The 14,950-nt window shown below is 29.1% G+C and overlaps 1 protein-coding gene across 1 annotated transcript; it reads left to right on the forward strand.

Moving 5' to 3' along the window:
* Positions 1–12,501: 12,501 nt before the first annotated feature.
* LOC106352123 (transcription factor RHD6) lies at positions 12,502–14,241 on the forward strand. The gene is made up of 5 exons (XM_013791800.3): positions 12,502–13,082; positions 13,173–13,280; positions 13,376–13,441; positions 13,533–13,598; positions 13,722–14,241. Exons 1-5 carry the CDS (start codon positions 12,585–12,587, stop codon positions 13,854–13,856), a joined length of 873 nt encoding a protein of 290 aa, XP_013647254.1. The 5' UTR covers positions 12,502–12,584; the 3' UTR covers positions 13,857–14,241.
* The last annotated feature ends 709 nt before the right edge of the window (positions 14,242–14,950 follow it).

A 14,950-nucleotide genomic window follows, 5' to 3' on the forward strand; every position in this document is an offset into this window, starting at 1 on the left:
CGAGTAACCGTAATCAGCGGTCATGTATAGAACCCGCTTTCTTCCCACACCATCTCAGAAACAAACTGTTGATTCTAAACAGTATCGGCTCTAGGGGAGTGCACAGAGTGCAACAGCACAGGGTTCCACATTTGTGGTCAAAATTTCTTTACTTTTTAGGGCCCTAAAGTTTTAGTTATTATAGTTTTAGTCAATGTTTCTTTATTCAGTAGGATCCTAATTGTTTTAGTTTTTACATGGAAAGTTTCAACTTCAAATTCACTAAATTAGAAAAAAAAATGGCACAGGGCCCCACTATTTTTGAGCAGGCCCTGATTCTAACCCCATCCACTATAACTTGAACCATCCACTATAACTTGAACCATGACCACAAAACCATCTTAATCCTAAGATTTTTTTTTTTGTCATCTATAGATTATATTAAACATAAAAACAACAATTCTTACAAACTAGAGCCGACAAAGAATACATTCCTTCCAGAGCCATAAGCCGGCGAGGTAACATGTACCACCCGGAGCCAAAAGATGGATACAACACAAACCCATTAAAAACTAACAAAGACACGAAGTCGAGAGGCAGATGAGTAAAACAGAAATTCAGGAGAGGAGTGCTCCACCTTGCGCTCAAAGACGAGCTTACCGAAATAGAACTCATCAACCATTAACACAATATGAGAGGAGCAGCGAGATAGACTAGATGCACACGAACATCACCAAACATATAAACTGAATCGAGAGAGGTTAGAATCCTTAACCGTCGATGTAAACACCCTTCAATCCCAACTAAGTCTCTCCATTGGATCTTGAGTGTGCTCTCCACGCGCCTCATATGCACCATCACCCCACGGCAAAGCCTATAAAGTTTTCCGGGGAACGTCTTATTCACACAGCCGGTAACTGGATAATAACCACTCCAAATCCATGACAAACACGATCAAGACGACGCCAATCGACCGACAATGAATCAATCGCTCCGATATACATCTATCTCCTTCCGATCCTCTCAAAACTAAGGTTGAACCGTGAACATACTGCAACCTGTCCTGCTCCCAGCAGCGACACTGCACCGTCAACAGATCCTCAATCTGACATATGGCGCCAGACTCACCACAGAACCCAACTCTCCGGACGAAAACTGAACCTGAACTACCATCAAAACGAGATACACCCCACAAGCAAGGAAACCAGATCGGAGGAAACAACGATAATGCACAACAAATTTAACAATCCAAACCCTAGCTACCATAGGTAGCCTACCATAACCATCGAATCCTCACTAAAACCTCAACCAATTCTCGATAAACCGCAAGGGAGAAAGGAGAAGACTTATCCAAAACGTGAAGCTAGGTCGCGTTGTGGTGATAGGGAGTCACAGTAACATCCAGATCTGCACATCACGACCCATGACAGAAACAAAAGACAAGACCAAAGCTAGAAGACGACTAGGCGAATCCATCCCCGGTGGCGGTGAGAAATACTGCCCACCGAGGAGGGAGATCGGGAGAAGACTACCTGCTCCGCTCTTTATGTCGCAGAGGAGAGGCGCCGCTCAGAGGCTAAGATTCGTCCTTTTTGGAAATTCGACATCTTAATCCTAAGATTAGAAGCTCAGAGTATAAACAATTAAATTATGAAAAAAAAATTGCAATAATTATGAAATCTTTTTTTTCTTAATTTGATATTTTTTTTTCCTAATTTGATCTCTTGTTTGACTGATTTGGTAGTGTTTTCTCTATTTAGAAATTTTGTTTATGTGATCTTTACAACTTTTTTTTTTTTTTGATAATCTAGGGGTTCCCCGCTTCGCGGGTCATTTCCCTGGGCCCGGTCAGGCAGCGGTCCACTTCACCCGGGAGGGCTGTACCTGGGCTGGATCGAACCCAGTACCGCTTTGGTGTCCAGAAGAGGCAGGGTAGTTTCCGCATGGGAGGGAATCGAACCTGGATGGTAGTTGCCACCATAGGCCCGTCCTGCCACTTGGGCTACCTCGTCCGGACTACCCGGACTACAACTTTTTTCTTACAACCATTGTTTTGAACCCAAAAAGTAATCTTGCCAACATAGTGAGATTTCATTAAGATTTGGTTCCCTACCAAATAGTTTTTGTAATTGTTTATTTTATGAAAATATTTTTAACCAAAGAAAAAAAGCTTACAAAGCTACTGACAATTTATTTTTTTCGACATAATTTGATCAGTTTCTCGAATTTGGCTAGTTCAATACCATAAATCACTATCTTAATTGGACTCTAAGGGATTATTGACAGTTTAATTTAAAATGAGTTAGTTTATATTTAGGGTTGGAGATTTAAAAATTCGTAAGGAATTTTTCATATTTGCAGAAAATTTTGAATAGTTCTCAAATATTGCTATTGTGATTTTTTCATCAAAAAAAAGGATTTGGTGATTTATGATTTGAAAGAATTTTTCCCTTATTAAATTTAATATTAATAAAAATTGTTCAAAATTCCAAATTATACCAAAATTTAGTTTGAATTATTTGGTAAGTGACTTCACGTAAACTTTTAGTGCATAGAAATATATCTTATGAAATGGTATTTGATAAAATTGAACGGGTCTTTCTTTCTTCGTTTGAACATTCATATATGCCACACACAAAATAAATTCTAATCATGGAGGAGAACAAGTTCAGAAGCTGTCACACACACACACACAAAAAAAAATTGGATTATTTTTCTTATCTTGATATTGCTATGACCCAATCTTTAACATTTTGAACCTTTAATGTCATTTTGAAGATATGACCCAATAAGAAAATATGGCCGAATCTTTGACATTTTGAAGAAGCAAGCTCTGTCTTTCAGTCTCGAGAAGGAAATGGAGTGGCAAATATAGTAGCAACGGAATGTCTTTCATTCTTGAATTATATGCTCCTTAGTTGTATCTATAGTGTCAAATTGGGTTAAAACACAAATACAACAGGACAATTCTTTGTAATCTTCTATTAAAAAGGTACGGTTGTGAGAGCAAGTTGATATCAGAATTTTGCTAGACTCCAAGAAAATGAGTGGTAAAACCTGAAAAAGGTGTTCCTCCGACAGGGATTGAAGTCACATGTCAACTATAGTTTCAAATCGATGAAATGTATCTTTCAACACTGTAGTTTTGATTATATTTTCCTATTAGATTCAAAATCGATGAATATTTATCTATCATGTAGGTTATTTCCTGTTAATATAATGACATTTTGTCTTTTATTTATCACTTTAGTTTTATTTTTATCTTATTACTTTTATATTTTAATTATTAGTATTAGTTGGGGTCTTAAATATTATAACCAGAATCAGGTTTTGGATTTATATAAGTAGTGACACCTTGACTTGTATTACTGAATACAAAGAGATTTCATCTTTTTCAATTTTTGTTACAACTACAACTGAGGTTAAACAGAATTTTGAACATTAACAAACTAAATGAGATACTGTTCAGAAAAAACAAACTAACTAAATGAGATTTTTCGTTTCTACCTTCCGGTACTCTGTTTTTTGTTGAAAGAGTTTACTGCACTATTTTTTGTTTTGAACTTATAATATGGTTTCGACCGACTTGGCGACTTATGAGAGAAATATATATCATAATATTCGAATTTATCAATTCGATTATTATTATGATCAAAATACACTACGTGTTCTTCCGAAAAGAGAAATATATATACTACGTAAGAAACTATCCGTCTTGCTGATTCTTGGGTTTTAGCCGGGTGTTGTCCACACAAAAAAAAGGTTATAGCCGGTTTTGTGATCCTTGATCCGTATTTGGTCGGTCCACAATGTCTTTTTTTTTTTTGCTAAAAAGGTCGGTCCACAATGTCCTTAAATTAAAAATAAATTATTAATAACTAAGTTGTTTTTTTCTCTAGCAAATTAACAAATATACTGCTTTATAATGTATAGTAGAAAATTTATAAATTTCTCGATAAATTAGTTAATATGATTCCAATACAAATAATTTTTTCTTATAAATATATGATTCCAATACAAATTAAAAATTAATAAATATGTATATAAATATAATTATTCTTTATTTTTATTCACAGCTAAATGCATTTTACTTTTTTTTAACATTTAAAAATATTTTGATGTTATTTTATCATTTCACACATGAAAATGCATCTATATTTTAAACAAGCCTGAAAAAAAAATCAAATCAATATTTCAGTAAAGGCACTAATCCATTCCAGTATCAAAATACTATTTTCAGCTTATATATAGGTCGAAATTAAAACAAACTAGATTAATAGATATGCAGTATATGTTGACCAGAGAAAGATATGCAGTATATTACTCCAAAGTCGACGTGTCGATAAAAGAAATGAAAGTAAGAAGCAGCTTCGGGGGGGAAATGAATCATCGAAACAATTGCAATACAAATGGGAATCAAAAAGACGTGCAGATTAGCGGCAGATACGGCGATGCTTTTGCTTCTATGTTCTCTGTTTCTCTTAATTAATAAACATTTTGTAGTTATATAAGTCTGAGTTCATTAATTTCACCTTACTGCCAGCTAACAATCCCGATGAATTACTCATAAATAAAGTAATACTAGGATAAGATCCGCGCCTTGCGCGGAATTAAGTTATTATTTTTATTATATTTTGGAGAATGAAACAATAGTTTGGCTTCATTTGGATTAGGGGTGTTCAATCCAGATATCGGGTTGGTTTCGATTCGGTTCGGTTTTTTTCGGTATTTTGGTTAGTAAAATATAACTACTATTCTAAATCCATATTTACTTTGACTTTAATCTTTCACGTACTTTTGAAAGATTTCAACTGGACAACTAAATTGATCAGCCAATCTTGTTGCTTTAAATCATTAGTATATATATATATATTATTTAGTTTGAATATTTATTAAATAAAAATTCATATGCGTTATATTTTATGATAATTTGTAACTTATTATAACAAAAAAATAATCTATTGATCACAAAATTTTCAGAGTGAGAATCTTCAAATTTTTAATAATATATAGACGTTTTGAAAAATTCAAAATATAACATATAAGAAAAAATATAAATGTTTTTATTATATATTTAATGTGATTTTTTTAATATCTTTTAATAATATAAAATTAAAAAAAGAACTAAGATACCAAAATTGTTATCAAATATTTATTATTCATAATAATTAATTTTCATATATACGTTAATCATATTAGGTAATTTTGTAGCTTCTAATTAAGGAAAGTGCAAAAACAATATTTGGTAGATTATTTATCAATTTGAATATTCGATAGTTAGTTTAATAAAAAATATAATGTAAGTTAAGATGGACCAACCTATTTTTTTTAAGAATAGTATATTTTATATAGTCATTTATTAAATGAGAATTTATAATCATACACTTCTATGATCATTCATATCGTTTTATAACTGAATATTTAAATCATCGATAACAAAATTTTCAATGTGAAATCTTTAATAAGTTTATAATTTATAAATGTTTTTGAAAATTCATTGAAAGTTTTAATATTAAAATATTTATGTAATCTTATGGTATATAGTTTAATCTATATATATATATATGTTTTATTATTAAATGATATTTTTTACTCATATGGTTTTAAAATCATGTGTATCTTCTTATAATATTGAATAAAAGTTCATATTAATACAATTTTATGATCATTTGTAACTTATTATGACAAAAAAAATAATCTATTGATCACAAAATTTTAAGAGTGGTGATCTTCAAATTTCTAATAATTTATAGACGTTTTGAAAAATTCAAAATATAACATATAAAAAAATATAAATGTTTTTTATTATATATTTAATTTGATTTTTAATATCTTTTAATAATATAAAAATTTTAAAAAGAACTAAGATACAAAAATTGTTATCAAATATTTATTATTCATAATAATTAATTTTCACATATATGTTAATCATATTAGGTAATTTCGTAGCTTTTATTTAAGGAAAGTGCAAAATATTTTTTGGTACGTTATTTATCAATTCGATAGTTAGTTTAATAAAAAGTGTAATATAAGTTAAGATGGACCAACCTATTTTTCTAAGAATAGTATATTTTATATAGTTATTTATTAAATAAGAATTTATAATCATACGGTTCTATGATCATTCATATCATTTTATAACAAAATATTTAAATCATCGATAACAAAATTTTCAATTTGAAATCTTTAATAAGTTTATAATTTATAAATGTTCTTGAAAATTCATTGAAACTTTTAATATTAAAATATTTATGTAATCCTATGGTATATAGTGTTTAATCTATATATATATATATTTTATTATTAAATGATATTTTTTACTCATATGGTTTTAAAATCATGTGTATCTTCTTATAATAAAAATGTTAAACCATTGATCATTAATTTTTAACATAATAATTTTAATAGTTTTAGTCATTTGTTGTCGTTTTTAAAAATTCAAAATATAACATATACGAAAAAATCTAAATTTTACTTTTATAGCTAATTTGATTGTTTAATTTATTTTAATAATATAAAATTAAACAAAAAATGATGGAGGAGATATAAATTGTTATCAAATCTTTATTATTAAAATCATTAATTGTCATATATATATTAGTCATTTATGGTAATTCCGTAGGTTTGATTTAAGGAAAGAAAATAACATATCATATCATTATATCATATAGTTTGACCAACTTATGTATCTAACAACATATAAAAATCGAATGTGGACCTACTTATTTTTTAATTGAATGTAATTGACTACCTAATTGAGTGCCACCTATGCATTAGGGCCTATTTTAATTAATACAAAATTGAGGTTACATCTTTTCAAATGTTCCTCAATTAATATATAGGGGATACAACACTTTCGTTTACATTCATTCGTACTATTTTTATCACTCTATAAGATAATGATGCATATGATATGAGATCCATACGTTTCCTCGACATCTAGATTTTTCTCTATACCAAATTATAAATTAGTAATTCGTAAGTTTAAGTGTTGATCATGTGCATTTTTACAGTGGTTAATCGTATTTGATGACAAATTTTCCACCACTTTTATTACCAAAACACCGAACTGCTAAACTGTTTGCAATAAGTAACTTATTGATGACACCAAGATTAATTGTTTAACGTTTGGAGTTTGTTATAAATGGTACAGACATGATCCAATTGATTTAAACTTTTTGAGGTAGATATTCTATTTATAGTACAATCATATACGATAATTGCAAGTATAGGATTTAATTTCCTTGCAATAAATAATGTAATTTCCTTTTATGTGAAATTATGTAAATATATATGAAATATACTAACTAAATTAAAAGGAACCCTTAGGAAATAATTTAAAATTATTTTCACAAGATATTTCAAATTTCAGTTAACTAAAATTTTTTTTTTGATCAAACAACAGTTTTATAAATCATTAGTCCCCATTGCTGAAGAAATTGTTTACAATAAGCAATAACAAAGCCAAACCGGCTAAAACATCTGCTGCTACCATAACAAAGCAAAGCAATGAGATATAACACCATAAGATAGGAGCAAACATAACACATAAACAACACATAATGTCGCTGAGCAGTCCTCGAAACTCAACGCCAATCGTGCTAAGAAGTGAAATGAAGCTTTGGGAATTGGAGAGCAAAAGTACTGGTCTAACGCCCGGGATTGAAACCGCAACAGAAGCAGCTTTAACAATCAGAAGTTCGGCATCACAAGCAGAGGCGACAAAGCACCAAATGGATGAGCCTTTGAACAAAACAAACATGGAAGCATACATAATCTTGGGCACACTACTCCCTGCAACAGAGCCACTCAAACCGAATGGAACATATGAGAGGCAATCATACTTCACAAAGGATAAACAATCCAGAAACACTGAAAAAATAGAAACAACAAGTGTTTCCTTACGAATCTGCCACAAGCGATGAGGAAGCAACTTAAAACTATCATTTAGTGGAGTGAAACCAGAAACTAGACTGCATACTGCAGAGAATCGCACAGAGGCGAGCGCGCCGTAACAAGGCACGAAAGAACACTAAGAGGACATCATCGAAGCAAGCAAGATAGAAACAGAAAGTTTCAAATCTATAATCTGCAGGGATGTATCCGTGGTTAACTAAATCTAAGGAATTAAAGAAACCGTGGTGAGTCATGTTGGTTAGACAAAAATGTACTAAGTTTTACTATATTAAAAAAATCTCAAACGGTTTCAAATAATTAGAGCAAAACAAACTTAGTATCTGTATAAAAAAATATAGCTAATAGGAGCAAAGAACATAACAAGTGTGGTTAAGTAGGACGAAATCGAAAAAATGGGTGAAAGAAACGCAACAAAACTATATTTATGTGCGTGTAGATGTTTTTGTCGTGTGTCTCGACTGCTGATATCGGTGTTTACCAAAGGTAATTGTTTTTAGGTGGAATAGTTAAAGAATGGATGATAAGTATGCATTTAGGGATATAGAGTATTTATTTTCGTTGTCAATCTGTTTTCTAAACGGGTTAACTTTACCTTTTCTCCCGATTTTTCATTGTTTGCCGATTTGGATAAAAGCACCCAGTTAATAGGTTTGTAGCCGAGTTAAGACGCATCCCGTCTGTTGCAACACATATTCATTCACTTTTTCTTTAAAAGAGAGAGACATTCGGGCCTATGTTAAAAGGGACAGAATAACTCCAATCTATACTAATAAAAGAGAGCTTTTGAGGCTCCATAGGGCGTCCACATCAGCGGAAAAAACTTCTTCTAAAAGATGACACGTGACATTAACAAAAAATAAAAATAAAAATACATATAAAGAAAAATAAATAATAAGTAAATATATAATATAAGAAATAGAAATGTTACATTAAACAATAATAAGTAAATATACAATATAAAGAAAATAAATAAAAAGTAAATATACAATATGAGAAATAGAAATATTACATTAAACATCTATCATAATTTATAATCTGATATAAAAGCAAGAAAATTAGAAAACGTAAATATATAATAAAAGAGAGCTTTTGAGGCTCCATAGGGCGTCCACATCAGCGGAAAAAACTTCTTCTAAAAAGATGACACGTGGCATTAACAAAAAAATAAAAATAAAAATACATATAAAGAAAAATAAATAATAAGTAAATATATAATATAAGAAATAGAAATGTTACATTAAACAATAATAAGTAAATATACAATATAAGGAAAATAAATAAAAAGTAAATATACAATATGAGAAATAGAAATATTACATTAAACATCTATCATAATTTATAATCTGATATAAAAACAAGAAAATTAGAAAACGTAAATATATAATTAAAAAATGAAAAAACTAAATTAAATATCTATCTGAAAAATGTATCTATACTAATAAAATGGAGCTCTATACTAATAAAAGAGAGCTTTTGAGGCTCCATAGGACGTCCACATCAGCGGAAAAAACTTCTTCTAAAAGATGACACGTGGCATTAACAAAAAAATAAAAATACAATTTTTAAAATATGGAAAGAGTACATTAAATATTAAACATCTATCTTAAAATGTAAAATATAGATATAAAGTAAATATAAAGTATAAGAAAAAAAAAATACACAACTTAAAAACAATAGAAAAAGTATATTAATATTTAAACATCTATCTTAAAATGTAAAATATAGATATTACGCAAATAGAAAGTATAAGAAAAGGAAATACACAATTTAAAAAAATGAAAAAACTACATTAGTATTTAAACATCTATCTTAAAATGTAAATCTATCTTAAAATATAAAATTATTAGTAAATAGAAAGTATACGAAATAGAAATACACAATATAAAGAAAAATAAATAATAAGTAAATATATAATATAAGTAAATACACAGTTTAAAAATGAAAAATTACATTAAGATTTAAAAATATATCTTAAAATTTAAAATATAGATATTACGTAAATAGAAAGTATAACAAATGGAAATATACAATTTAAAGAAAATGGAAAATGTACATTAAGATTTAAACATCTATCTTAAAATGTAAATTAGAGATATTAAGTAAATAAAAAGTACAAGAAATGAAAATACATATACAGGAAAATAAATAATAAGTAAATAATGTAAATATATAATATATGAATTATATATATAATAATAAGTAAAAACATAATTTTTTTTTAAAAATAGAAAAAGTTCATTAAGCATTAAACATCTATCTTAAAATGTAAAATATATAATATAAGTAAATACACAATTTTAAAAAATGGAAAAAGTACATTAATATTCAAATATCTATTTTAAAATATAAAATATAGATATTACGTAAATAAAAATATATGAAATGAAAATAAACATTTTAAAAAATGGAAAAAGTACATTAAGATTTAAACATCTATCTTAAAATGTACATCTATCTTAAAATGGTAGTAAATTATATAAAAATGGAAATACCACATTAAACAAAAAAAATAAAAATGTATAGTGTTACATCAAGAAAGTTTCTATAAAATTCATTATTCCATCAACATCAACATCACACTATCAAGAAAAACTTCAAAGCACTCGAGCAAAAAAATGGTTCCACCATCAACTCTTGCCGTCCCAAAAACCTTTAATGACCTTTAAGGAGATTTTTTATAACAACGAACTTTTTGTTAGGTGGATTCATTGTTGGGAAACCCGCAACTTCCAAAATCCAAACTTATTCATGAGAATTGAATTGCTTTTCATAGACTCAAAGGTATTCTTACAAATTTAAATTAATCTAATCCATAATTTTATTGTTAATATTCATACTAACTCTTTCATGATCAAACCATTATAGTTAATAATCATTCAAGCGTTTATCCCGAAACACTTCTTTCCTCGCCGAATTAGGTATTAGTTCAAGTTGGTTTAGTATTATTTTTGGTTTATTAACCGGTTTAGGATGGTCCTATTGTAAATATAATTTAAGTTGGTTTAGCATATATTATGCTTAAAATAACTTAAATTAAATAATAGTAATATTATGCTTAAAATATAATTTTAGGAAATTTTCAAATATAGTTTACAGAACATTATAGGTGATGAATTTAATTTATTAAATTCATTTATTACTTAAAACTAAGTTTTTTAAAAAACATATTGAGTTATAAATATCAATGCTGGATTGGTGAGTATAACATGAAGACAAAAATATAAATATTTCATTTTCAAGATAAGAAATCCAGCTTTTATTCAGTTACTCAATATATAATATCTTAAATTATTTTTAAAAAAATATACATAATTTATATATATAGATTAATCTTCCAAACTTAAACTATTATATTATATATGAATAATGTTTTTAAATAAAAATAATTTCTGATTTAAAAAAAAATAAAAACAACAAATGGTTATTTTCAAATAATGGATGTAATTTACATTATACTATCATTTAACAAGTATTTGATACGTTTTGATATATCATTATTTTCTATTTCCAGAATCTAATAAATTGTTAAACATCAATACCATCTAGGTTAAGTATACTGACAGCACAAATTCAAACATCACAAAAAATATTTACATAAACATTATAATACAATAATTTAATCAAAAAATACAATTCAAAAAAACAATATTCAAAAGAATAGTTATATACTTAATATTTGAAAATCAAAGATATTTTTGCTAAAATTGTACATACCTGGCCAAGGAGATTGACCATCTTTTTACGGATCGATCGATTGTTGAGCATGTGGTCGATCCGAAAATACTCTGCACTTTAATTAAATATCTAAAACATTTATTCCAACACTCAACAGATAGTTTTGCTAAATATGATAACTAGATAGCCAACAAAATTACAAAAAAATATTTAAATAGTAAAAAATATGTTAATTTAACGTGTTAAAATTTAAAAATAAATTTTAATTATGACATGTATCTTAACATTTATATTAATATATATCATAACCTAAATATAAATAATTTAACAACTTAAATTAGAAAAAAATAAAAATTCCGGGCGTAGTCCGGGTTAATCCCTAGTATAAGTAAATAACACATACGTTTAGCGCAACATTATTGCTGGGATGAAGAAAGACAGAAAGACAGTTTATTGTTTTGTTTTTTTTTTTTTTTGGTCGTTGGAGAGTAAGAGACAGCTTTTAATTAGGAGTTTTTCCCTTTTTTTTTTTCCTCGGTTCCCACCTCCCTGCTCTAAGGGATGTCTTAAGGGACTTCCAGTAATGGTGCCCTTAGTACCCCCAAGACCTAAATTCGTTTTCGGCATGCAACCATTCTAATATTGCTGTCTAAGTTAAGGACAATGTACATAAAATTAAATATGTCCAGCTCTAGATTTAAGAACTATAACATTCATGACTTCACAGCTTTAAAGTGATAAGATTTTTTTAAAATGAATTTAAATATTGGCTTTGATTTAATGCCAGCTTCTTTTTCTAATCAGTTGTCAAATTGTATAATTTCTTCTTTTTTTAATCTTTAAATACGTCACCAGTTTAAATATAATATTAGACATAACCACTTATATAAACGTTTATCATAACATAACTACACAAAAACATTGTCTCTCTTTGCTTACCAATAGACAAACTTGAAAACCACCCACAGAGAAAACCTAAACCAAAACACTCATCAAAATCTTATTAGTGTCTAATGGCACTCCTTAATGACCATCCCAACGAGTCTAATTACATCTCAAAACAAAACTCCTCCTCATCCGACGATCCCTCATCACCGGAGAATTATGGATTGGCTTCTAGCAGTAGCACGATGAATTCAGATCATCAACAAAATCATCAAGGGATTGTGTTTTACCCTTCGCGCGAATCCGTTGAAGATCATAACTCTTTGTTAGATTTCAACGGATCATCATTTCTTAACTTCGACAACAACAATCATTATGAGAGCTTTCCTCATCCAACCATAAGTTGCGGTGGTGGCTTCTCTTTTTTGGAAGGCAACAACATGAGCTACGGCTTCACAAATTGGAGTCAGCATCATATGGATATTATTAGCCCTAGACCCATTGAAACTCCGGGGATAAATCAAGGCCATAAAGACTGGTTATACTCTGATTCAACTGCTGTGACCACTGGTTCTAGACATGAGTCTCTCTCGCCTAAATCCGCTGGAAACAAACGTTCTTATACGGTAATTACAAGCACAGATTAACCCCCGGAGCTTTTGTGAATATTTTATGTATAAATGCTTACTTATATGTTACCACTGAATTATGAATAGGGAGAGAGCATTCAACCACCCTCAAAGAAACCGAGGAGCGGCGGTAACGGGAAAGCCAAGCCTAAGCCAATAACTCCACCTAAAGATCCACAAAGCCTAGCAGCCAAGGTTTGCTTTCTTTACTTTTACAGTCGTTTGTATAAAACCAAAGAATGCCAATTTATCGATATTTGTTAACTCACATGTTATCTTATGTCTTTCAGAACCGAAGAGAAAGGATAAGTGAACGTCTCAAGATATTGCAAGAACTTGTGCCCAATGGCACCAAGGTACACATCCATCAAATTGATATTTTATGTCAAACTTATATACAGTTATTAAATTAAGTGTTTTGATAGTGAGGGGTATTATTTCTTGAAGGTTGATCTGGTGACGATGTTAGAGAAGGCTATTAGTTATGTCAAGTTTCTTCAATTACAAGTTAAGGTATATTGATTATGACAAACATCCCTCAAAAAATATTACACGAGATTGATTGATATATATGTAAACCTACTAAGTTTTGTGTATTGTAATGAAACGTATAAAGTTAATCTTAATATTTGTTAGGTACTTGCGACCGATGAGTTTTGGCCAGCACAAGGAGGAAAAGCTCCAGACATTTCTCAAGTTAGAGACGCGATTGATGCCATCCTCTCTTCATCACAAAGAGACAAGAATTCGACTCCAATCACCAATAAATGAAGACTCATAATAATGAATCACTTAACATTAATTATGCTGTAATAATATCGGGGAAAACAATGATTCTCTCGATAACTTCCACGTACAATCCTAAGATTATGTAACGTTAATTATGTGAAAAAATTGAGAAGTTCTTTTTTTTTCTTGCTTAAAAAACGAAAAGTTCTTAATGCATTTATATCGAAGGGAAGATAAGAGGCACTGAAATCACCTTGATCAGCTCGTTACTGGCTACACACGAGGATGGAATCTTTAACTAGTACTAAATTACTAATATATGTAATTATGTATCTTTTCTTTTCTGCATTTTTTTGTATTTTTAGTATACGGAATACAGATCTTGTAATTAAATTTAAATTCAAAGAAATGAGTAATAAAATTCTCACTTTTGGATTTTTGTTGGGCCTTCACTTTTAGAGAATCTATCTGTTTTGTCTATTTGAATTTTAATTTATGCGATTTTCGATTATATGAGCGAAATGCTAATCTATTTCAAGTTTTTTTTTTTAACAAATAAAAAAAATTGAAATAGAGATACTACCAGTGGCGGACGCAGGTAGTAACGTACGGAGGCAGGTACCCCCATCTAATTTTTATTTTTTCTTCAATAATTAGTACCAGCTTAAGAAATGCCCTGCAACTCTAGAACTAGATATATTGAAAAAATGTTATGTGCCCCCATCTAATTACGATCTTGCGTCTGCCCCTGAATACTACTATTATAAAATGCACTTCTACTTTTCAAGTTAGAGACATAGAGAGGGTGGGTATATATATGTATATATTATTTTATTTTAAACTTAGACAGGGTATATATTACTTCCACTTTTTCATCAGCTCCTTGGATTGTTAAAACAAATGGTATATTTAACAACACAATTTGTTTTTGATATATAGACGTATATATTTATACGTAGACTTTGTGTTCAAGGTAGAGACATAGAGAGGGTATATATCTTGATTGTTTCGAAGAAAATATTTTCTATCAAACTTTCCATTAAGATATTAAAATGTTATATTAATACTGCCATAAATTTTAATTTGATTATCAAATAGGGTTCGTGAATTATAATCGAATCACGAAATATAAACTA

This window comes from Brassica napus, chromosome C6 (assembly GCF_020379485.1).
Source record: "Brassica napus cultivar Da-Ae chromosome C6, Da-Ae, whole genome shotgun sequence".
Taxonomy (NCBI): Eukaryota; Viridiplantae; Streptophyta; class Magnoliopsida; order Brassicales; family Brassicaceae; genus Brassica; species Brassica napus.

Excerpts from the sequence above, each read along its gene's own strand:
- LOC106352123 (XM_013791800.3), top strand. The coding sequence starts at position 12,585 with ATGGCACTCCTTAATGACCATCCCAACGAGTCTAATTACATCTCAAAA. Across the intron at positions 13,083-13,172 it reads GAAACAAACGTTCTTATACG|GGAGAGAGCATTCAACCACC; the intron begins GTAATTACAAGC and ends AATTATGAATAG. Across the intron at positions 13,599-13,721 it reads TTCTTCAATTACAAGTTAAG|GTACTTGCGACCGATGAGTT; the intron begins GTATATTGATTA and ends AATATTTGTTAG.